This window comes from Platalea leucorodia (assembly GCF_965183815.1).
Source record: "Platalea leucorodia genome assembly, chromosome: Z".
NCBI lineage: Eukaryota > Metazoa > Chordata > Aves > Pelecaniformes > Threskiornithidae > Platalea > Platalea leucorodia.
In genome coordinates, this window is record NC_138858.1 from 49,232,645 (window position 1) to 49,258,751 (window position 26,107).

General features: G+C 41.0%; 1 protein-coding gene across 1 annotated transcript in view; it reads right to left on the reverse strand.

Moving 5' to 3' along the window:
- Positions 1 to 4,852: 4,852 nt before the first annotated feature.
- Positions 4,853 to 26,107, reverse strand: part of SHC3 (SHC adaptor protein 3) — a gene marked incomplete at both ends in the record, with an annotated part of 58,781 nt that continues 37,526 nt past the window's right edge. Inside the window, 9 exons of the mRNA XM_082336085.1 lie at positions 4,853 to 4,981; positions 8,055 to 8,350; positions 10,586 to 10,780; positions 11,697 to 11,793; positions 12,783 to 12,936; positions 14,063 to 14,189; positions 18,377 to 18,428; positions 22,720 to 22,773; positions 25,862 to 25,981. Coding sequence (XP_082192211.1) covers positions 4,853 to 4,981; positions 8,055 to 8,350; positions 10,586 to 10,780; positions 11,697 to 11,793; positions 12,783 to 12,936; positions 14,063 to 14,189; positions 18,377 to 18,428; positions 22,720 to 22,773; positions 25,862 to 25,981 — 1,224 coding nt within the window. The remainder of the gene's footprint in view (positions 4,982 to 8,054; positions 8,351 to 10,585; positions 10,781 to 11,696; positions 11,794 to 12,782; positions 12,937 to 14,062; positions 14,190 to 18,376; positions 18,429 to 22,719; positions 22,774 to 25,861; positions 25,982 to 26,107) is intronic.

Consider the following 26,107-nt stretch of genomic DNA (forward strand, 5'->3'; position numbering starts at 1 on the left):
CCTCTGGTTAACTGCAGGCAAATTGTATGTTCATGTTACCTTTTCCACAGGCCTGCCCTCATTCCAGCTGCATCCAATGCAGATGCAAGCAAGGTCCACAGACACTGTGTGCGAGTGAGTAGAGTAAGTACAGCTGAGCACAGAGCTTTTAGTGGGAATTTGCCCATATCTTGACAGCTTTGAGCAAACATAGATTCGTGAAGAGTGCAACCCTAGGTTTGGGCAAAAAGACCATGAAATCAACATGTTTCTGACAGTATACTAAGGTAAATCTGAATTTGGATTTTATGCAGACATATTTTGAAAATGTCTGGAAGAAAAAAAGGGAAGTGCGTCTGTTACTTCAGCTTAGACTTTTTTTATGCAAATGTGTTTTGCTTAATATAAATTCTTGGTTCTGACACGTCAGATAGACATGTGGTTTACTTTTAACATAAATTCTTGGTTCTGACACTTAGTTCAAATAGACATTAGATGCTAAGAACAAAGGTTTGAAAGCAGGATTTGTAAACTGTTGTCAGAACATTCGTAAGTTCTAAAGTTCCCCTTCAGAGCTGTAAATTTCCTGGAGGCTGCAAAACTCTGCTAGTTTTCAAATGGATCCTTTACTACTTACAAATATCTAAATATGGATCAATTCTATTACAAAAACATTGTAGCTGGCATCTGGCACTTGATATGCCAGAAACAATTGCATTGTAATACAAATTTTATAAATTCGCTTCATCTTACTGCACAGCATGATGCCTAGAGACCATGAAGATAAGAAATGTGAGCATATTATTCCACAGAGGAGAAAAAGAATGAACCCAGGATATAGAAAACTTCGTGCTGGCAGGTGACATCTACCATACCGTTAGTAAATGTTTTCTTCCTATGACAGTACACATTTTGCACTCAAATCCTGGTCCCAGGACTACGTCCTTTGTTCAAGCTTGTATTGTACTTGTGCGGCAGAGAGGTTTCTGGCAGAACCAGCGTTATCTCCCATTGTGAACCCTGTAGGATGTGAAGTGGAAGGAAGCTACTGTGTTACCTTCTATCCTCACCCTGTGTGCAAAGCCCTGGGCAGGGAAGCAGGCAGTAAGCTGTGGAAATTGCATCACCTCCCACGGGCTTCCACCCAGGCACGGCCAATGTGAACGCCCTCTTCTTGCGTTAGGGAAGGGAACCTGGGAGTCCTCACACTGAGCAAACTCCCGCTGAAGTCAGGAGGTAATTCCGTTTTCAAATCACATTTTCTACCTGCAAGGTTTCATTGCTTCTGAAGCATCTGAAATAACTGAAAGTTTGGGCACATGACTGCACCTCAATGTCCAGTCTATCACTGCCAGCCCCACTGGAAGATTTTATTATCCTAATAATTACTCTAGATCTGCAATAGAATGAATCAGAAGCATTTGGTTCACTTTTGAAAGTTCTTTGTTAAAGGAATCGAATGCCTTTCCATTGCCTATAGTTCATATAGTTGCAACACAACTGGAATCAAAACTGATAATCCGATAGGACTGAAAATCAGTGTAGACAGTCTTGCAGGATATTTTGAGTTTCAGTTCTGACTTCTCAGCTATCCCCTGGGAAAATATCAGAGGATACCATAATATTGTCTAATCTCAGTGATTTCTATTGAGTCTAGTAAATTTGTTTTTTCAGTAAAATTCCAGTTCTTGAACTCATGGTACTGAATTATCACCAGCAAGTGCCTAGCCCTTGGGATTGCATAAAAGAGAATAAAAACAAAAGGTGAGGGGACTCAAAACCAAAGGCAAATATTAAAAGGCTCAAATTATTGTGCTGCCAGCTGTCTGGTTTTCAGCCAGTCCCACAGCTTTTGAGCCCATCTCATAACTTCCACATCTCTTAAATTGCTGCCAGTGTTGGCTCCTCACAGAAATGAGCTCTGCCTCTCTAGCAGGTTCAGTTTGCCCTTGTTGAGCTCAGTGTAAAATGGTCTTTGACTCTAACGACAACAGGTTTGGAACTGCTATCCAAATGGCTATACAGTTTTTATACCATGTTCATACAGGGGAAAGCCAAATCTACCAGAGTGACAGTGACAAAAAGCAATGGCAGGATCCACAAAAGGAGCATTGATTGGTCCACATGCCCTTCCTTCTGGACAGCTTTGAGATCATTGGGTTCCCAGTCACTTAGAAAAGCCTCTGGATCATCACACCTAGTCAGACAGGATCTCCTGGCCCATTGCGGCAGCAGGGCACTGTTGCAGCCCAAAGGCACTACTACTACCTATGACCAAACTGCATCTGATCAAGCTATGTGTAACCTTTGCATCATCAGTGGGCATGCTGAGCTGGGGAAATTGGCTGTGCTGACAGAGCAGCTTAAAATAGCCACATCTTCCTGGAGACAGAGTTTATGAAATATAGTCTGGGGAATTTAATGTTTCTGTAAAGCAGTTTCATTTTGTGTCTCCTTGCCACCTGCTTTAATTTCCAAAACATGCAGCTAAGTGGCTGCTAAGTGATTAAAGCTACAGCTAGGACAATGGTAAAAAATTTTAGATGCTTATTTCACTGTATGTTTAGTGCCTTCGTTCATACACGCATATCTTGTCACATTTTTCCAGGCATACACTGACAGCATATTTAGGAATCTAAAACAGACATAGGGAGCAGGTGGGATTTTGGAAGGCACCTAAGGGAGTTAGGCACCTGACTTTTACTGAAGTGATATACAACATTCGAGGTACAAAAGAGGCCTTCTTTTATAGTTAGTGATAGCACACTAAAAACTTTCCAAGACACGGCTGTAGGGAGGTGGGAGCATGGAATGACAAGTGTTATATATGACAAAAAAGGTTGCAACTGAGATACTTCAAACTGGAATATGGTGAGACATGGATGCTCTTAAATAAAGTCATTGTGATGGCTACTGCTTTGGGTGTAAGATCTCCTCACCTTCTCTTGCAATTTCCAACCTGGTAAAAAGACAACTCAAATTTTAAGAATTCCACTGACCTCAGTGCCATACTAATTTTGGTTGCATTGCAGCATTTAATTTCTTTTCTTTGCTCTCAGCTCCCACCCAGACCTAGAAATATCAACTAATGATTATCTATATCTGCAACAAAATTAATCAGAAGCATTTGGTTCACTAATGTCTTAGTCTGGCTTCTGAATGTCTTGATGACAGAATCAAGTGTCTTTTATTGCATGGATCACATCATTAGTCTCAGGTGCCTCAATCATTTTTGTTCTTGAGATCAACCAAAATGAAACTTCCCAGGTTGCAACTTCACCATATTTCAAAGTAGAAGGTACAAGAAAATTATTTCAGAATTTTAATATAATAATCCTACCTGAATGGATTCTAAGTGAATCCTTCAGTCAGTTTGGTTGTAATTTGACAAATTTTTAAACTTAGCAAATTCTTAAAAACAAATCTAATTTTAAGTAGATTTAAGTATTGACTACTTCAGGTTAGGCAGGTGCTTAACCTAGACTTATCCTGCTGAGTCTTGGCCTTTATGAATCAAGTCTGAAGATCTGATTTGAGATACTGGTCCTAGAGAAGACCTTGCAATGCTGAAGGCTAAATCCTGGCACGAACTTTGCCTTTACAGGAACTGTGTCTATTGAATTTGGCTCTTGATAAGCTTCATAAAATAGGAAAATAACTTCATATACTGCTTGCATTTGAATAGTACAAACCTTCCTTAAAACATTTCCCAGTATCAAAAGCAAAGGACATTTCTGCCAGAAATGCATCTTTAGTGTATGTGTTATTTTTCAACTTTATATTGAGAGAAAAGCAGTATATTTGCAATACCTAGCACTTGCTGAAGGCCAAGGTCAAGTTATGCTTTGGTAGGTAAATGCAAATGATATCATTTGCAAAACTGACCACTGAGTCGTGATAGTTTTCACTGTTTATAAGAAGATAAGATTTTTCAGATATGTCTTTGACCAACCATGTACATCTTGCATTAAACGTACTAAACACAAGTTATTTGAACTTGCCTAATCGGTATGTAACACCTCATTGGAGACTGGTGGTCAAGGACACCTAGATCTTCACCATAAGCAGAGAACTACTTATAAATAACCCTAACACTCAAATTAATAAATTAAAGTTACAGAATATTGTTATTGTTAGAAAAATCAAATGCACACACCTCATACACAGAGAGATCACACTAAATCATTGTTAAAGCAAGATACAAATGTTTTGAGTAGCATCATATAAGAATTCAAACTTGACATCAGAAAGATAAAATACTTTTGATATCAGTGACACTAAATAACACTTTTAAAAATCATTTTATGCTAAATTTCCGAGTTGGAATACTAGTTGCTGAATTCAGGCTCCTTCCATGGTTAACTAGCGTAACCCACCTGTAATCCCCATAGTTGTGCTTCTTAGGTAAAATCAGAAATAAGATTCCTAATATTAATTTTCTCAAGAAATTGAGACTGCTGAATTCTATTTTTATCTGAACAATCACAATTGGCATTTTTCTTCTGGTAAAAACACATGGCACAGAAGATGGTTCTATACCATCAACAGACTAACTTGAAAAATATAAATATATACTGTATTTTTATATATAATGTGTATATATACACTATCAGTATTCACATTAGAGAATCTGAACAATTTTATTGAAATTACTTTTTAAGAAAGCCTTCTGCTGTGACTTCATGTCTACATAAAGCATTCAGAATTTTCAAGTGTACTGTTTGAAATGGGGGTTCTTAAACCTAAAGAAAACATACTGGTGAAATATATATGAATATGCTTTTTTTTTTTTTAATGTACACATTTTTTTCAGATCTGCAATTTCCACCAGTTATAGCTTGCAAATTACAAAAACTAAAATAGTTATCTGGAGTCAGTGTTTCCTCTCAGCAGGCTGCTGCAGGCAGAGTTCACTCCCAGAAGAAACTATTGGCAAATTATTCTCGAGATGATGATTGATGAGATGACTTATGCTGTCAAAGACACGATCTTTTGTACGAACCTTCAAAAAAAGGATGCAAGAAGATAGATTAAAGAGCAAAATACTTATTCCTTTAACTTCATGCTAAAATTCTTGAAGACTAAAATGACACAGTTAATCACGTTTTAGCGACCGATCCCTCTCCCATGAAAATCCGTGGAAATTTGGCATTTCTGGAGTTTTGCTTCTGTTTTGTTTCTTACTCCCTTTGTCCTCTCCAAACAGATATTTTGCACGCTACCTATGGGCCAGTCTACTACTATTATTCTTTCTGAATAGGTCTGCTTGAAAACTTTATGTACAACATTTTGTTTCACTGTAAGTTGGATTTTTAGATTAAATTTTCTTCTTCAAGAGAGCACCTGCTTCTTTTAAGTGCTTTCACCTTTTTCATTAGAAAGAGCTGTCCCTCCAGAGACACCAGAATCCAACCCTTCTCCCTGCGCCTCAGCATCTTTGTGCTTCCCTTAACAAAGACCACCTTCTTCAGGTACTGGAAAATTCTCTTCCCCGAAAGCGATCCAGCCACCATGTGCGCTTGGCTTGGGTTTGCTCCATGCTGCATGGTACACACCTGTGCCTTTGAAACTTCAGGGCAGGGAACATCATTTTTCTAGCCCATTTACCAGCCCTCTGCACGGGCATCCTGCTAAGTAAATTATTCCACCCATGATAAGAGGAAACTGATATTGCAAGGTAAAACAGTCAAACCTCAGGACAGGTCAAAAACTAATCTATATTACAAAACAATCTTTAATTACTTAACCATATTGTGACAAAGCATTTCCTTCCTATGTTTAAAATGAGCTAGGCATACAGCTTCCAAAGGCAGAGCAGAGGTCCTCTCATGCGAATATCATGCTGCAGTAAGGCTTTGTATTGGGATGGCTCTGCACTGCCTCAAGCAAAAGCCTGTGAACACTGCTCTGAAATGAGGCATGTCATCTATACTCCATGAACTTTTCTCAGAAAGAGAGAACAACTTTTGTTAAAACTTTCCAAAGCCAGCTTATGCTGTGGTGGGCACCTCACTTGAAATATTTCAGTCTTCATCACTAAGTTCTGGCAAAACTGCTAGAAACGTAGCACAGGATGTCACAGGGTAAAAAAAGAAACAAACAGCTTTGGTATAGAATTATGCTATCTGCTCTGTCCGCATGTAGCTGCGTCACGGAAGAAAACCAACAAGCGTTCCCGATTTCTGAAACATATTGCTTTGAAACATCACTTTCTGTAATTATTCAAAGCTATATTTTCAAAATGAAAAGATGTTTTTAAAACAGCAGTTACTTTCCTTATCTATGTTCAGACTAACACATTTTCAGTCCATTCAACTCAGCTGAGAGTTTTCTCACCATAAGTGATATGTTCTGCCATCATTAGAGTTCAAGCCCTAACTCTGCATCCAGCAAAAATCCTGCAGTCCTCCATTTTAAGCACCCCTTACCTGAACTAGATTTTTTTTTTTTTTTGTCAGCTGGATGAGAGCAGAAACAACTGGACAGTTAACTCTGCTCTGAAAACACACCCTTAAGAGCTGTAATGTGTCACTGGGTAATTTGTGTGTGAAATGAATTTTCAGGCAGCCTTTGTGTGAATCGGTTTTTACAAATATAATCACGCCAAGGCCACGCAGAAGAAATGCAAACCACTGGCACGCTGCTGCAGCTGGCCACACGCTGGCATTTTATTGACAATTCTCGGCTCCGTCACGTCACAAATCGAGCTGCTCAGGAGCTGTGCCAGGATCTCACCAATCGTACAGACGGCACCGCTAACGTAAATACAGCCCCAGAAAAGCTGTTGTTACCAAGCGGTGCCTCCTGAGCGAGGAGCTTCAGAGCCATTCGGGCCATGATGGCGCAGCGCCAGTAGGCTGAGGGAGGGGATGGGGCAGAGAACAAGCGGGTCCCCAGGCAAGGAGGTCAGCAAATCAGTGCTGCTCTCAGAGGCAGTGCGGAAAAGATGGGGGGCGGGGGGGGCTTCCGTCCTTTGCCTACAGGAGGAAAACGGCCTGGGAGCCATCACAGGGCCTGCGTACTCCATGCCGGTCAGCAGAGAGGCAGATCTCACACAGCAGCGTTTTCCTTGCAGCAGCCTGTAACAGCTGTTTTGTGGGTTTACGTTGGAGGGAGAATTAGGGGGCCCTGCTGCAGGAGCCACAGAGCTGCCGGCTAACGTGTGGCGCAGGGCCAGTTCCCCGGCCTGGTGTCCTGGCCCAGCCCACGGCTGGGCCGGTGGCCCCTAAAACGTGCAAAACCATTCTTTGACTGCCCTCCTGTGGCCACTATAATTACAACAAGCACCATGGGCATTCCTCCCTGCCGCGTTACGGACTGCAGGACCGGCACAACCCGGCTGGGCTGCGGCAGGCTTCTCAGCTGAAGCAGGTGTCAACAGGCCAGCTCCTGGGAAGCAGTTTCCCATTTACTTTGGTGCTCGTCATCTAAAGTTGTCCCTTGCAGAGGAAGAGGAGATGCCCACTCTCAGCTACCAGGAGCCAAGAATAAAGCGCGTGGCAATGCTTTCATTCTCTCGGACGAGACTTAGCCTCCCCAGAAGGACAGGACAGCTGCAGACAACGGGAGGTCCCTCGCCCTCCCCATCCTGCTGCTGGGAGGGTCCCTTTGTCGGCCAAGGGAGCCCCTCTGCGGCAAAGAGATGGAGCCGGTTTACTGTCTCCTGGGCTTACATGCAGAAAACCACAGAGGGCCTGGTCCCTACCCTGGCTGACAGAGATGTCACGTGGAAATTGCCAGCACGCAGGCTGGCCAAACCTGCACAGCCACCAGCAGCTTCTCAGCAGCAAGGCTAAAGAAGTGGCTTAGCTGCACTTTTGACTGAGGCTGTACTGCAGCGGCCAAAGCTTCACCTTGCTGGGGAATCAGGTCCCTAAGACTCCCTGCAACGGGTCAATCGTGCAGTTGGTCTTCTGCTAGGCATCAGGGGGAGAATTAGAGATGCGATGGCATGTTAGACATATGAGGCTGTACTTACGATCAGTTGTGAATAAGCTGTAAACAAGATTGAACACATTTAGAGAAAATGTGTAGAGTCAGAAACCTCCCTGTATTACTGAGAAGTCAGCACTTACAGTTCCTTCTGGGTCCACCAGAAGCAGATGCTTGGCTTGTCCGTTGTGCATGCCTGTCAGCACATAGGAGCCGGGATTCGTGGTACTCTTCCTCACGAGGAAGTCTCCACATTTCTTTAAGAGCTGTTCTGCTTCTTTCCTGCTCATCTCTCCTTGATACCATGGCTCTGTGCTCAGCTCTTCGGCTACAGTCCAGTCAGCTGCTCTGGATAAAAGAGGACTGGTGCATCCAGTGGAAGTGGATTTACTCAACACAGCCTCAGACGTTTGGTTCTTGAGGGCGTCCTCAAACGGTTCTGGTTATGGAAATAGAAACAAGGGCAAGACCATTCAGAGGTAAATCATGTTACAAAATTGTGATATTCCTGTCATTTTTAACTGGATTTATTTTGTGTTATAGCCACTTCCCTTTATCAAAAAACTGAGGGAAGATGTACTGCTAGGCCTACTGATTTATGGATTATATTAAGACCAAGGAGTGTAATATGTTAAAAATGTATGTTATATGCAGAAAACTGCTGATAAAAATCAGAGTGAACCCTGGCAGGAGCTTTTGAAAGGTAGTGATTTTATTTCAGTAATGGCTATTGTCGACAGTTGCATTTATATGCCCTGGTACTGGGCAGAGCTCTCCTTTTCTTTTGCCAGGTACATCAGACAGTTTAATTTCAAATAAATTGCATCATATGGGTACCCAATGTTATTATACTCATATCTGGTCTCTCTTCAAGCAACATATTCATTTAAAAATTATCCATTCATGAGTCTCCAGCCCAAGCGTATGTCTAGAAGGGATCAGTCGCCCTTACTACTCAGCCGACCCCTTGCCTCCAGCTAGGAAGAGGATTTTGCAACCCAGACACAGGCTAACACCTTTACTGTGATTTACCTAGCTGAAATTAGCCTCGGGAAAGCATCTTTTAAAGCTCAGCTAAATCCTGAACTCAGTGTTACTTTCTGTAGAGTGGAACGGAAAGATGTGTCATTACAGATCCCAACAGTCTTACAGAAATAGTAAATAGGTCAGTGCATGCTTCATTATATGCTGTACTGACCTATTGGAAGCTCTTTTCCCTTGCCAAGACCTTCACCTGGCCAACTAGTGCGTATTAAAAAGAGATATTGTTCTATGCTCACTAGACTTACTAAAGGACGTCTGAAGAGCAGTACCGTGAAGCAATACACCAGCTCTAAATAGACTGCTCAGATGCAAGGAGTACATAGCCATGTTTGCATGGGGCCACAGAGAGGTTAATTTAGCTCAGACAAATAGGTTAAATGCTGTGCTGTCACAGCTTGTTAATACCTCAGCTAATTCTTAAAACCAGCTTATATATGTCTTCACTACATTGCAGTGTGCACAAAGCCCAACACATGTTTAGCTGACAAACCACTAACTTAGGGCTGGTTGACACATTTTCTTATACTGTTTTTCCCCGATGATCCAATGGTTAATAAAGATTAATGAAGGCTGGAAGATGAGAAATCTGTTTTCCCTATTTTTAGGAAAAGAATGCATATAAAATAGAGGTAAGCATGTGCATGTTTTAAGGACACGGAATGTTAGAAATCAAGGTTAACATCCTTGATTTCAGACAGCAGAATTTTCTCATTTCAGAGCTATATTCACAGATAGATAGTCCCTCAACCTTCTTCCCTCTCCCTTTCTTTCAGTCCAAAATCTCCCTAAGCTGGGGAAATAGAGCCATATCTCAGCACAAACATGCCAAGAAGACAGTTTTATGTATACTGAGATAACAGAAATTTAGATATGTTATTTTACGAATAACATATAGGCACCAACTGCTTTGTCTCACTGCCTCTTAATTATGTGAACAGAATTAAATAAATCAAGTGTCAGCAATTGATTGGAGGTAGGAAGAGTAGAAACACAAAGAAAATTTTCTGTGCATCAAACTGCTTTCCCTGTATTTCCTGTTAAGTATCTCTTCAAGGCTGAAAACAATGCGTATCGGTAGCACCAACATCAAATTATGACTGCTGCTTAAACCATTGTTTTACAGCTTTGAGTCTTGTTTTGGAAAAGCTGACTTCAAAGTTGGAACAGATCACTAGCTAGGATACTAGGCCTATCCAGAGCAAGGGATAACTCAGCCTTTTAATTTCCTGCCCAGCTTCCTTGTTGCACAAGGTTTTTGTAGTATGCATAGACTTCCTAGTAACATATTCACAGGACAAGCTGGAGCTACTTCTCCAGCCATTCACTCTTTCACTCTCCTGCATGACAAGCCTCCTTATTTATTTTCCTCCTGATGTAGTTGCCTGTGATGCTAAGGATAACATAGACTGCAACTCAACTTAACTCAGATACAATACAAACTAGCTTCAAATCTTTGTCCACCCTTATTTTAACTCAATCAGATACAAAACCACTATGAATTCTAAAATTCACCATAACTCCAACAGGAATACTAAAATTTGAAGAATTTTAAAATTATTTTTATACAGAACTAATGCATAAACATATTGGGTCACTTGTTAGAAACGGAGTGAATAGGAAGGCAACTCACTCATGTCAAACAGATCCTTTCCTGGGCTGCTCTCTTTGGTATCATCTGCTGTTCCACTGAAGGTACTTTCAGCATCTGCCTGAAGTGCTGATAGAGCTTCTATATTTATATGCTGTGTGTTTACGTATGTTGGCATCTCTGCTGTTGGGGTTACTTGTGATTTCCCTTCCGGCATACTACAAATATCCAGAGATCCTAGAAAATTCAACACTTTTTTTCTTCTTTTTTGTATTTAACAGAACAGTGTTGTTATAATGACAAATAACGTCACACCCTATAACCACAGGATTAAAATTCCCTGGAATGGGAGATGTAAAGTCAATAACTGCAGGATCTAGTAGAAAAAATGTTGATGAACAGATTCAGAACTGCGTTTCACTGAGGGTTTGGGGGGGGCATTATTCATGAGGAAAGGAAAATTTTGTAAATAAAGGCTGTCAGTTTCAAAACTGATATTCAGTTGGGGAGTCATGAGAGGAGGAAATGGAAGAAAATCCTCACATCTGTGCAGATTAACAACAGAAAATATATTCTGGCATTTGAAAAGAAACTGTCCCCAGAAACACAGTAAAGCTGTCACATAAAGGTGGAAGGGGTGAAATTTCACACGTATGTTTTGATGTGATTTGCTTAAAATTCATGGACATGAACAAAAAGAATAATATGCATCATTTGTTATTCGTGGAGCAGAGGTCATGTGCAAACACATGCATTGCTCCACATTTTAAAAAAACTTCTGACTTTAGGCTCTTCCTTTGGAAACTCCATCTTGCATGCCCCAGTGGGTCAGATTTTCAGAACAGACCATGCAGCCTGTCTTTAAATACCATGGGGTTTTAAGACATGGCAAGCTAGATAGCTGAAGGTTGGGGGCAACTCTATTTATGAACTGCTCTGCAAAAGATAAGATTTTATGAAGGTGTGCATTTAATAATTTATCCAGAGGTAATTACCAAATGCTTTTCACTGATATCAACACTAAAATTCAGACAAAGGAAATCTATCAACAAAGAGCAGTTCATTGCCTTAAGACTTTGAGGCATCAGACTTTCACATGCTTTGCCCACCCAAGACCTTCAGCAGTATTACAGCTAAAACTAGCAGAACTCACCTTGCTTAACAGGCCCATGATGCCAGTCTTCACTGAATTTGTCTACTAAGTGACGACTCTGGTAATAGGTTTGCTCTCCTCCCACTCCTGCTGCAGACTAGAATGGACACATGTGCAAAGAAATTTTCAATTACCTTTAAAATGCTCAGATATATTATGAGTGGCTCTGACAATTTCCTTGGCTGTATTCTGTGTACTCCCACTCTTCATTTCCAATTCATCATGGTGTCAGAATATATATCTCACAAATGCGTTTGTGTAGGAGTAAGATATTACCGGTGACCTTCATGTAAACTTCCCTGCTTCCTGCTTTTATTAACCCCCGCAATCCCAAACGATGCATCATCTCCTCCAGTACATTTGTCTTCACATAGCGAGCCCTGACAAACCATGCCTGGGAAAAGCGTTCTGCAAAAACACACCTGGGACCAGAAGGCACCCCCAACACCCTCCAAAGCATGAGCTGAAAGACTCACATTGGTACCAGGGGACGCACTCGGGTACTGAAGGGAGGATGTTGTCTACAGACAAGGTCCCTCTGGATTTAAGCAGAGTTGTGCTGGATCTGAAAACTCATCTTAGGTGGCTACGTTTATACTGCAGTCAAACTTCCAACAGCAATGCTGGTAGAAGTATCCAAGCTGACCTCAGTTCAACATGAGGTGGAAAACCTACCTAGGAACCTGGCTGAATACTGATTGCTGTTGAGTTATTAACATAATGAACTGTTAGTAATGACTGCACTAGATTGTTGTAATGGTTCTGCATCAAATTTTACCAGTTAGCGTGCACTATTTGATACTCTCTGAAGCAGACATGGTTTCTACAAATGTAGTAACCCTCAGTGGATTTGTCTTCCTTGACCGTGTGTAATCTTTTAACACCACGAGGAGCTCACCACCTTTTGTTTGTTCTGAACCTGCCTAATTTGTTGCCCCCTAGATCTTCAGTGCCCATTCAGAAGGAAACTGGCCACACATGAAGGGCTGTGAGCTGTAAAGGGTCCCAATGTATCCATCTTAAAATACACATTTTTTAAAAATTTTTATTCCATCAGCAGGAGGGCAGAGAAACAATTGCACTGACCTGAGCTGTATCTGCAGCAGTGGGAAGTCTTGCTTTGAGCCTGGCATCAACGAAGCCGCCGGGGGGGGGCATTTTATTTGGGATGTTGTTGTAATAGGGATGTTCTGTTGCCTCATTATCTTCCTCCATCCATGGCTCATCAAAACTCTGCATCCTATAAGAAAGTGAGTGCCTTGTTTTGCCCCTTGCTTGCAAAGCACTTACAGATACTTGCAGCGTGTTAAGACTGCCTATCAGGGGGTCACTACTGCATATTGTTCTGACAATTCAGCTACCATTCTAAGTCAGGAAGCAATGCTGGATCATGCAGCAGACCCTCTCTGTTTAGACAAATTTGATATAAAACTCCTTTGCAATGGATTAAATTCATTACGCTGAGTAAAGCATAGCTTTAAAAAACACTGTAAACTTCATTACCAAACAATTTAATTTAACCTTACCATAGCATTTGTAATATTACTACTTGATTGATTGACTAAGCTCTAAAACTTTGTCTTTAATTATGGCTTCTCTATCACCAGTATAAATCTGGAAGAACTTCACAAAGTCAAGAGATCAGATCTGTCGCTTCACTCTACATTTACCAGTCATTTACGCAAGTCTAAAGTGAGTACACAATGCTTCCAGATTAGGATAGTAGCATTTTATATTCACCATACACTCATTTTACTCTGATATAAGAGATTGCACAGGGTACCAGCTCACTGGGATTTATACTAATGTTAGCAAGCATATAGCAATCCATGTCAAAAACATAGCTCACCAAAGAAAACAGAATGCTATATCCCAGCCTTTTAAACATATACAAGCAGACAGATTTTGTATCCTCCAGAGAACAATGCAGTCAAAGCCTCTGTACAATACATCACATTCCTAAAAACTTCACCCTGGCTAATATCAAAAATAGTGAAACACCACTAGTCATTTTGGAAGCTCAGCAACTCTAGCTTACTTCATCTAAATCGAAAGAGCTGCTGTAACAGTAACAACAATGAGGAAATGCCACCAATAACATCCATTCTTGGCCATCCAGCTCTGCCTACTAACTACAATGGAAACCACATGATCATTTCACTAAGTTCCCTGTGAAATCCATATTTAGCCCATTCTTTTAAAATGACTGTGCTCCTTTCATAGCCATTAGGCAAACCCTGCTTTGCTAATTCAGCAGAAATCTCTTTTAAAAGTATTTAAATCCTGTCCCTCTCCAGCAACTTTGTCCACAGCACATTTTGTTATACAAAGCTAAATAAGATCCAGTCTTCTGCAGTCGTACTCACCTGTCATGGAAAGTAGGTATCTTAGAGGGGCATCGCAAGTATTGCTTAAATCGAAGCTCAAACGCTTGCCCTATGGTGCTGATGACATCCTGGGCCAGGCCATCACAGCATTCCAGTATATGACAAGCTAAATGAAAAAGATTTGACACATGCACATACAAATCATTGTTTATGTTATGGTGGCATGCACTGACCTATGACAAAACACCTACATGTCAGACATAGTTGCCCTATTCATGGTGTGCACATTTCAATAAAACCCAATTCTGGCACAGTGAATTTCAGGCAATGGGGTCTTTCTAAAGGTTAAATAAAATTGCTCTGGTGTGTAACTGCAATAGGCAAAATGACAAATCAGTTCTGCAATTTTAACAAGTCCATGAAGACAGGAAATCTCATAAAATTTCACTTGTTATTACCTGACTGCAAGAGATTATATGAGAATTCTGATCTTTAAGTTGAGACTATAAAAATATTAGTAGATGGTAACAACAAAAAAAGCTTTCTTTGCTTTCTCAATTTTATCCCAAATTCAGTTTTATGTCTAGTCACCCTAAGTTTGCAAGCTGTTCACTGCCTTTGAGTTTCCAGAATTTCACAAATTGCAGGCTGAGGGAAGAGCAGTAACTAGGATCCCGGGCCCTGTTCTGATTCCAGTAGTACAGAAGGCTGGTACTGTTTCCTGCTTGCCTGTATGGAGACACTCCCAGCAAACTGCGGGATCACTGGGGAACACAGAGCCAGGACCCCATTTAACTCCAGCACTCCCCCATGTGCCACCTCTCTGAACCCAGTGCGACAGAGGCAGTAAGGGAGGGCTGACAACACAAGCTCTCTTTCTATGGGAGACCAAAAAACTTTTATCAGCTGTCTGAGCAGTCAAATCCATTCCGGTTTTAAATCAGAGACTGGCTTGGAGGTATCATCTTATGTGACAACATAAACAGGCGAACTTGTGAAGATTTCACCTAACACTGCAGCAACGTAGATGGGTCTTAAGAGCTGGAAGCTAAAGATCTGAATGAACCCCTCGGTGATATTCAAAAAAGCCCAGGCAAGTTCATTTTCCATATTCACTGCTGGACAAGCACATGTTCTACTGACTGGAGCCTGGATTGGATTTGAAACTCTGGTTCTTTTCCAAGCCCTGCTGCAGTACATTGGGACCTTGCTCAAAGTTACTAATTTCTATCACCCCTGACTGCTTTAATAACCCAAATATAAATTCTTCAGCTGAAAAACTGCATTTTAGTATATGCCGAGTGTCCAGCTCAGTGGAATCAAGTGCTTTGGATGCCAGTGTCCTGCAAATAAGGGTTGGTTATGACATTTGTGTGACATAATTTTAGTTAAAGCAATATAGGGAGACTAAGGAGGTTTAGCAATGACTTCTCAGAGGCTGATCTGCTGGACAGACTCTGAAGAAGCCAGAATAAAGAGCCAAGAAACCCGCAGTTGTGCAGGTATGGAATGACCACGGCACCAAGCTGTCTCTCCCTCAGCAGCAGCAGCACCTCACACAGCATGAGATGGCACCAGTCACAGCACTGCCTGCTAAACAGATCCAGTGATGCTCTCATCTCACCTTATAGCATCTGCTGTGCCGACCAGCATGCTGAGGCAATGCCTGATTCAGGGGAAATGTCCTTAGCTGCATGTTGAAAGTGGATTCAGCAGCCAAAAACAGGACCTCCATGTGTTCAAAGACAGAGGCAGACGTCCCTGGCTACCAGCAGGATATTTGCTGTTTACCCCCTCTGCACCACTGCTGGCAGCAGTGAACAATCAGCCCCCAGGTAAGGTGCAGACTTATCTCCATGAATGTGGACCGAAAGTAGTTAGGCCAAACAAAGCTGTAATTTTTGCACTCTATAACTAGAGTGGGGATTTAAAGAGGCTACATTGCTCACTGCTAAACCTGTCTGGAGCTGAAATGAAGCATGAGTCATTAAGTAGTTTCAGTAGGTGACATAATGAGTAACCTGTTTCCTTGGATACGTGAATGGACTTTCAGCAGGTAGGAGATGTGCTTCTTGTAAAAGGATGAGAGGGTTTGGCTCACAGAGATGATTTCTTGTGAATGTTACAGCAGAATACAGACAGTCTTTAGCTTGCTAGATCCAGAATATAAACCATGAAGAGAGCTTTTCCATCCTTGGGAAGAAATGAGCCAAATATGCAAGTGAAAGCTGTACTACAGCATCGGTGCTAGTGTCAGTAACAGCAGCAGTAACATTTTCACTAGATACACAAGTAAATTCGAGCTCACTTCTGAAGTAATTTGCAGGTAACACAAAGACTGACAGAATAGCCAGAGATGGTGAAAGAGGGCAATCCAGATCCCTTGGTAAACTAGATCTTTTAAAAAAATGTGTTTTAATACTCGTCACATACAAAGCCACAGATCTGCAAACCACAGATGTACACACAGATCAGTGTGTACTGATGTACACACACAATTGGAGAAAGCTCCCATGGAAAGCTGTAACGCAGAGGGCTTAAAGATCACAGCGTGAAAGAACTTCACATGAGATAACAGTGCTTCACAGCAGCAAAAAGGGCTTATGAGAAACCGGCTAATGATGAGGATGAGCAAGTAAGAATATGAAGGTGTGGCCTCTGTTATAGATTGCTGACATTAATACTAGATTACTCCAAAGAGTAACAGGCATCATCTACCTTCTTAAACAATGCAGAAAAATGAAAGGAGGAGGAACAGAAATTATCTGAAGGATGGAGGATGTGCACTGCAGCTGGAGACCTACAGAGTTCACTCTGTCAAACTTTTCCTAAAGAAAAGTGAGAAATGACTTGAACTAAATACACCACAGGAAGACAATACCAGGTGCTTAGATGACTCTTTGATCTAGGATAGACTAGCTCGACAAGGAACAGTGACAGGAAGCTAAGGATAAACACATTCAAATTAGATATAAGGAACAGAGTCCATGAAACAGGTTTTATATAAAATCCACTCACACAGGAACAGACAACAGAGCACAAGGCTCCTCCAGACCCTACAATGCTAACATCTGGTTTGCAATGCTGGTCCTCTGCATTGCCACTGAGATCTCTTAGTACAACTAAATCAGTCTCTGGTTTAGCAGAAGGGTACTGCAAAAGCAGGTGGGGTGGAGAGCAGCTCTGCACCATACAGCCTACAGTCTGATGCTGGAGCCTTTCTAATGGGGGACACATGATGTTGGAACATAACAAGCATGGCAAAGAACTGGACTATATCCCAACCTCCTACTCCCCATAAGTTTTATAGGTGTTTCACTAATATTCAGCATATTAGTATGTTTAGCACAGGTGTTATTTATGAGCTAACGCTCTCAAGTCTGGACATCTCTGCACATGGACACAGCAGATTGATGAGGTATCTAAAATGATTAAAGGTGACAAAATATGGAAGCTATTGAATTGGTTGTGCCCATGGTAAGGTGGCAGCTCAGGGTTTGCAGGGTTGGCATTTTGGAGTTAAAGTGTCTGAATTCTGCAGAAATCCTGTTGGAAGTGCTTGAGTCTTTTTTTGGAGCTAGTCTTTTTTTTTCTCTATGAATCTATGAATAATAAATAGATTCTCAGGTACATTATACAATACTTTGTATCTAGCATTAAGACCTAGTGATGCTTTCTGCATTACAAGCAGGAATGTTTTCTGTACCTATTATTTCAGACTGTGATTTACAGTTTTTATATTTTATTTTTATTTTTAAGAATCTGAACTGGTTCTTAGTCTTTGAAGATAATTAAGAAGAGGGTCCCTGTTCCTGACTGATTGCTCATAAAGCAATACAACCTTGAATAAAACTTCACTGAGAAAGAGGATTACAGCCTCTAGCAAGCTGGCTCGAAAGCTTACTATTTGGTAAAGAATCTGATTCTGCCAGGAAGAATTGGGCATATATTGAGAAGACCTAACAGATTCAGCCACCTCATCGGAGGACTTAATCGGAGGACTTAATCAGAGGACTGATTAGCTCTTACATAGTGATTGGGCGTAGGTAAGAGTTAGCTGTTGCCTAGAAGCTCATGCAGCCAAGTAAGGCAAGCGTTTGATCTAAGAGATGAAGAGAATCCAAGTGATATTTGGAGATGAACTACAGGCAAGATCCATTCCAAGTTTGAGAATCAACTTGCGCATGGCTGTTCCTTATTGGTACACAATCTTTCCATGACTCTGTCAAAGGCAATGTTTTTATTGGGTGGCATTTATTTTTTTCTGGGGGAGAAAAAGTCGATGGAATTATACCATGAATAATTCATGTTTCTCAAAGGAAAAAAGGTGCCAAATAGATATTTTTAACTTACCTCTCCGATTAACAGGATCCTTAGCTACATATGCAACATAGTCAGTTGTATCCTGTCAAAAAATTAAGATACCTACAATGAATGCAAAAAAATTTTTGCACTGATCATAGCAAAAGATCACAGTCCAGAGTGTGCATATTCCTGTGGGTAGAGCCTCAAATGACACATTTTGCTCTACAGTTGTATACTACTTAAACCCCATAAAAACCTTTACGGGTTTTGGTACTTATCCCACCACTTTGCTTTCTCCAGAGTGTGATCTATTCCAGCAGAACTTAAAAATCTCTTCCAAGGCCTTTGAAAATCAATTAAACAAATTTAATAGGGTTTGGATCAGGCCTCATTTAGAAGGGAGTAGATTTACAAGTCCTCATCTTCAAACTACCCAGAGATTTTGGTTCAGAACATGAATAATCAACTGGTTCTGTGGCAGAAAGAGTGGGAGTAACAGCCCTGCTCCCCAGAAATACTGAGCAGTGGCGTTTACTCATGTGTGACAAGCAGGTGTGTTTACTTTGCTGACTACAACACCATATGGCACAGAGGTGCTCAGCCACTGCTTGGCTGTGACAGGCAGTCTCCCAGGACGCTCTCCCCCAGCCCATGGGCTACTCCCAGCCATCCCTGTTGCCACATGCCAGGTGGATTTTCTGGCAAGAGCAGGACGATATCGTCTTTGGGGATTTTTTCCTTGTTCTCCTGCCACCCTCACAGTCCTGTGCACAAGCAGCACAGACTTTTATCATTGCACAGATGAAACAGAAAGGCCAGTGCTTCTAGGAAACGTGAGGCATGCTGGCATATCTGGAAAATGCTATATATCCTTGATGAGATCAGGAAGTCCTGGTTAGATCTGATATTTCCTGACATGCCTGCCTAGGCAGGTATAGCTAAACCTAACTGAGGTACATACAGAATACACTACAGCTGGCTGTGTAAATCTACCCAAAGCCTTTTCAGGGGACTGATTCAAGACCATTGACAATTATGTCAAGATCTAATGTCATAACAAACATCAATCTTCAGTTAAAAGATGGACTTCTTTAGCTTAGCTTTCTCTAGTGCAAGCACACACCACCACCTCCCACCCAAAACAAATCACTGTGCTGTATGTATATACAATTTCCTTCCTAAGGAAAGGGCAAAGGAAATGATGAAGCACGTTCATGGTTCTGGTGACAAATGTGTAGCCATATCACTTAATGCACTATTGGAAGACACTCAGAAACAGCAGTAATGAGGTTGGTCTGTAAAAAAAGCAGAGCGGAGAAGAATAGCCCTAGCATTTTGTCCCGTAATTTCTTAAGCAACCAGTGACATAGTGTCTGGGCAATGACTTGAGTGGAAGTAATGATGCATATCAACAAGTAAGCAGACAAGAAAAGTGGTGATGTCTATAGTAGCAAATAAAACAGAGCCAAGGCAAAGGCCTGTGAGTTGTCCCACAGTTGCCCATACTGTTTAACTGTTGCTGCTCTCCCTTGCCTGGCTGTGCTGGTTTCTCATGCTGTGCTCTGAAATTCTCCAAGGGACCAGCACATGCTGGGCATCGATCCCAAGAGACCACTGGGAGGGAAGACAGTGAATATGTGGATGCAAATTGCACTGTGCTGTTCAGTTTCGGGGCCAGAAAATAGGCCACAGATCATTTTATTTACTAGTACAGACATAGCTAATGGATACATTTATGCCTGAGCAAATCATAGATCTATCTCATAGCTAGCGTGGGTGTGAGAGACTGGAACCACCTACTCTTTATTTCATCTAAAGTTCTCAGATTCAAGCTGACTATGACAAACCATTAAGGACCTAAGGTGGGCACATTTCACAGTGGCTAAATTAGAAGACTCCCATCAAAAGGCTATACAGGGCTGGGCTGATGCAGCAAAGTGGTCCCTGACATTCAAGGACTGAAGACAAGTATGAATGAGCTATAATTTTCACCTCAAAGAAATTGCACTGCGGTGTTAAAATTTGGAGGCAGGGCTGAAACTGAAAAACTACTGCCTTCAGGGACCTCTGAGAGACCTGCCTTATTATACCTTATGAGATCCGCCTCTTTGAAATTTCAGCAGGCATCTCCAAAAACAGATGTCTTGTCTAGCAGCCTGGAAACAGCCACCTGAAATCACTATGGATGAAAAATGTTTAGTGTATCATAAGGAGGGGCTGAAGAGACCCAAAGCAGATCCAGAACACAGTCTTGGAAGTGAACTAAAGATGATTCTGAAATGGTGTGTAAAAGGATTTGGTGGAGAGATTTTTAAGTTCCCATGTACTGACACAGCCAGAAACTGTCTGACTCATTGCAAAGGGGAATATTGCAAAAATATATATGGTACTCAAGCTGTTCTCCAAGACTTTGGAACACTTCTCCAGTGGATGGATATATTTTGAATGATGAAGGTAATTAATGCTTAGGGAGTGGGAGGAAAGTTGCAAAGCTAATTGCTGGCACGAATGTGTGGCAGATATCCAGAGCAGAAAAGTGGATGGGGTGAGAAGTGGGGGCAGTCTCACTTCTAAATAAACCAAACTTCAAAATTAGGGAAGTATTTCCTGAAGAAACATGGGCACAGATCTGGGTTCCTAGTTCAGTATGGCCTTTCTCCATCCATTTCAAATCTCATATGAGAAGACGAGCTTACAGGCTGGAGCCCAACTGTGTTTGAGGGATACAGTTTGGTGGGGGCAGTCCTCCACCAAGTGGAAATCATTAAGGGCTGATGAAAGTTATGGATGGATGACCCTCAGATGTCTTAATAAAGCTGTGATTTAAATCACATCCTTGCATCTTGTCTTCTTCCATGGGCACACAGGACAAAGGAACCACCTGCTTTATGAGCAAGCTTTTGATTTAAGGTTGTGCCAGATACTAGCCCACTGAGACAAGCCTGTAGAGCGTCATTAGATACTCATACCTACCCTCTCCACCTCCAGAATGAGATCACCATGCAGTGGTCTTACTGGGAATGCAACTTTACAATTTCACTGTCTCCTGTAGGCTCCCTTACACCATGCAATTTGATTTCTCTGGTAGCTTACTGACTCAGTAGCATGATTTTTATCTCTCTAAAACATTTGGAATAGCTTGTTTACTCCAAATCCAATCTCTACTGCTGCTCCTCTCCTCTTTCCTGGTAAATCCCTCTATCAGTGGGCAGTGTGCAATGGTGTTTCCAGGACTTAGCATTTGGGATGGCAGATGGGGAGCGAAGAATCTTCTTACGGAGGCAGGGAACTGTGCTAATCACTCCTCTGCCTACTTCAGGAATTGTTCATTTACAGCATCCATTGCAATCTGTTGTATTTCAAAGCTGCTGTTGATCCATTTTTTATTCCCCAGATTATTATGATATGGTGTCCTTTTCCCTTCTGGAACTGAAGTGAGCTCAGCACAGCTATACTAAGACTGAAGTTGCCCTTATGTTTTCTGAGGATAGTGAAATGAACAGAGGTAGTGACAAGGATCTTCAGCTTAACAGAGTTGAACTGAGAGAATTAACTCATAAAGCAGGCTAGAAATTGCCTTACCTGTAGTACATGACTGACAAATGACAGATAATCATATGATGGAGGAAAAGGCAGACTCATTCAATTAATCTAGGTTTAAAAGCTCTCAAACCTCTAAGGTAAGAGGTGAGCAATGTCCCTGTTTTATAATTCTCCCATTGCTTCCTAGGTGACAAATAATTTTTAAGCACATTTAATATGCCTTTGGATGGACCGCTTATAAAACCAGGGAAAAGCACAACACACAGGAGTCTGCCCTTTGATCTAAATGAAACAAATATGTAGGTGTATCTAAAAGCTTTGCAAAACTAGAAAGAAAGATCTGGGCTTTTCCTGAAAGCCTGTCTTCAAGCTGCATGAGCATAGTGAATATACCTGAAGGCAGTATTTAGCACAGTCTTCTCAATGTACACTTAAAGACTAGAAGAAAAAAAAATAAATGCATACATTGCTATAAATATAACTGCAACATAGTCTATTACTGTAAAAAGTACAAGATAAAAATCAGTCAGGACAAAAATTCACACAATACACATATGACTCTAGTACATTACTCTGAAAAACAGAGCCCTGCTTATCAGATATTATATGAATGCTCACAGCCCGTTGATACTTTTTGTTTCAGTCATTCAAAGAGAAGGATTTATGACTGCTTGTCAGTTGTTTCTCTCGGAAAGAATTTGATGGCAACAATCAAGAAGAATTTATGAAACAAGAAACAGGAGCTATTGTGGTTATATTTTTCTTTCAGTAAGCTATGCAATAAATTTTGTCACACAGTCCTCATAAAGCAATATCTATCTGGGGCAAAGCTTTAAAGAAATGCTTACCGGATCACCTCCAGATGCAAAGGAAATAGATTGCATATGGTGATTTGCTATGATCTGTATGGATCAGAAAGAATAAGTGTGAGTCAGTAGGTTTTCTTACAGTTTACCCTTTTGATTTCTTTTTTGGTTCATATGGGGAGTGAAAATCCAAAACTAAGATGAAAATGACCTCTGCATTTCACCTACAAGGAGTGCAAAGTGTAGCATGATAATATAAACAAACTTCAGGATGAATGTATCTATTCCGGTGTTTTTTAAAACCTAGCAGGACATGGCAAAATTGCTAAATGTGCACAGAACTCCAGTAAATCATATAGATCTGTCATACAGTATCTTTGGAGAAATTTTAATCTGCTAAAGCTCACTTTCTTCATTACAGATAGTGATGAATGGAGCAAAGGGTCCTATTCATCAAAATACTTTTCTGCTGATGCCACTCTGGTGAAATCAATGAAATCATGCCAATCTGCACACCAGCTACGGATCTTAACGTTGCTTCCAATACCTACTGTGTCATTTTATGTTTCAAACATCAACATGTTTGCAATATGCAAACAGAATTTTGAATCTAGCTGCAACGTAGCATTGTGGACAAAATCTCAGGCATACTCCAGGGCATTTGAAATTCAATTTGCTTATGTACAATTTGAACTAATATGATATTTCTCTGGGAAGAGACAAATTGTCATGAACCTCTAATACAAGGAGAACAGCTCTGCTCCATTGCTATTCTGAGATTTAACTTATGAAATCTTTTAATAATGAAATCATGTAACAACCAAGAAAGAAAAGGTCATTTGAAAGAAAATGTCAGTTGATCATTTGAGTCATAGAAACCATGCCAAGGAATTCATCTGGTATAGGACAGGCCCCTTATTTAGTGCCTCAGAGCATGTGATAATAATAATTTGGATCTCAATGGGTCACTTTGGAGAGGGTACCACATACTTTAGAAAACCATTATGGAAAAAAATGAGGCTAAAAAGATATTCTCTGGGCTGTTTTCCCATCCTGGATCTTAAAGATCTGAACTAGGAACTCCTTGGGAAGAAAAAAGCCTGACATGAGTTTCTCTGGATCTTGCTGCTTCACCAAGTCAGAGACAGTTGACAACTATTTGTAGTGCTTCTTTCATGTAAAGAGTGCTTCATTTTCAATAATCCTGCTTGTCCCACAGCAGCCTCTGAAGATGTGGTTAATTTTTAAGTGTTCACTCATCACTGAGGATTTCCTTCTCTTTTTCCCATAAAGAAGAAGTGATCCTAACAATAGAGATGAACTCGTGAAGATTTATTACACATTTAATATTGTCATATCTTGAATTGTGCAAATAACCCGATCTTTTAGTTCAGCATCATAGAAAACGAAAGTTATTTCAGATTGCCTCAAAACTTATTTTTCCAAGTTTTAAGAGTACTGAAAAGTGCTTGAAACCATCAGTTCAAATCAGATGCTTTTATTTTTTAGTTCAACAGCTAAACAGTTTAGTTTAGTTTGAGGCAGGGGTATTTCTGCCCCTCCCCCCCTACCAAAATACTGAAACAAGGCATAGCAAATTACCAACGCCTTGCATTGCTTAAAATGAAATGATTCACTAATGCTGGCACATAGTTTAGAAACATTTCAGTCTACCCAAATCTGCATTTTAAACAAATAAACAAAACAAAACAAATCAACTTCCACTCATCCCTGCTTAGCATGTTCACAAAACTCTTGTGCAGGGATACATGCAATTGCTTTCCTGCTACCCCAAGGGCCAACAACACTGTCTTGTCTTTTCTTTCCTTCCAGCTCCTCTGGGAAAAAGAGGTTGTTACAGCCATCTTCCTGGGTGGAGCCTCAAAGGGCAAAGCTGCTGGGCCATGCTTATTTTCAAATCAAATGCTTGGCACAGACAAGAAACAAGGGAGACCACAGCCAGACTGGGGATGTCTGAGAAACCAGACATTTCCCAGGCCTGCAGCACCCAGACCAAGACTATCTCAAAAAGAGTGATGTGAGAGAAAGATAAACGGTTTTGTCAACTCAGGGAAAAGGCAAAACATGTGGGGGAGGATTCTTCCCTGCGATAAATGAGTTTAACTCCAATTTCTACCCTGATGTCAGCTGGAGACAAGGCAACTTTCAGGGTTTGGTACTTTTTTAGTAGCTCTAATTAACATCAAGTTCCTATGCTTCTGACTGGGGGCAACTGTCCTTATGAAAAGCACTGCTGTATATATTCCATAATAAGGCTCCAAACTACTGCAACCAGCCATAACGCGGCTCCCACAGTCTCAGTGCTCACTGCAGAAGATGATGATGTTTTCTAAATAAGGATAAGAATGAAGATAAATCAATGAAAACATAATAATAAACAGCAAGTTTTTTAATAGACAATGTATGTATTCTTTCTTATTCTTTAATCCTGAGGCTCCTAAGGAGAGCAGGATATATTTTTTTTTTTTCTCTCTAGCTGTATCTGGGCAGAAAGTTGCATGCCCTAACGCAGTATGTGGCTCACAGCAAATAGCACAGCCGTGACTACGCATGTCTGTCTGCTTTCTCTTTATATATACCCTGAGCAAGGATTTTTCTCATCTCATACATCATTCAAAATCCACTGCAGTGATTCCCCAAAGTCTGTCTGTACCTTCAGCACAATGAAGAAGAAAAAATGGGCTGTTTGAAAAAGGCTGCCTTGTCTCTCTAAAAGACTGACATTTCACTGCACTGCAAAATCCCTGGGGCTGTATTTTTAGCAGCGCCTCAGGAATAGATTGCCCTTTAAGGCTCTAAATGGGAAGAATGACAACAAAACTGGGGATGCGCATTCAGCCCATTAGTCACTTATTCCAAATGCATCCCTTTTAACACTCTGAAAGTTTGTAATTGTACCCAACAAGAGAAATTTTGTACGTCTTTTAAGAGCAAAACGGAGCTACCTGAAACATGGCAAGAAGAAAATAATTCATCAAAGTGGTGTTGAATACTGGAATAAACTATGAATGCTGCTATGCTTTGTACTCTGTTTTCATTCATTTTATAGACATTATTGAGGAATAATAACTTTGAGCAACTGAGTATTTTGGCAGACAGCAAATAATTGTGCAGTAGGCTGTTCATCAAAAGCCTCACAAATTAACATGGCAGTTACACTCACCTGTTTTGTATCAGGAGTCATTAGGTTTAAGCTGGTGGTGGAGATATTCAGCATTATGCTCATTCCTGCAAACTGAAGATTGCTCTTTCCCAAGATGCTAGAAAGAACTTTGCTTGGTGGCTGTGAGGGGGGGGGAAAAAAGCACATTTTTGTTCTCTGTTTATGTGGGATGACCTTCATTGTATGCAGGGTTAGCAGTAATCTTAAAGGTTTCTAAAAAGTTGCTGACTTTCTAAGGATCATTTC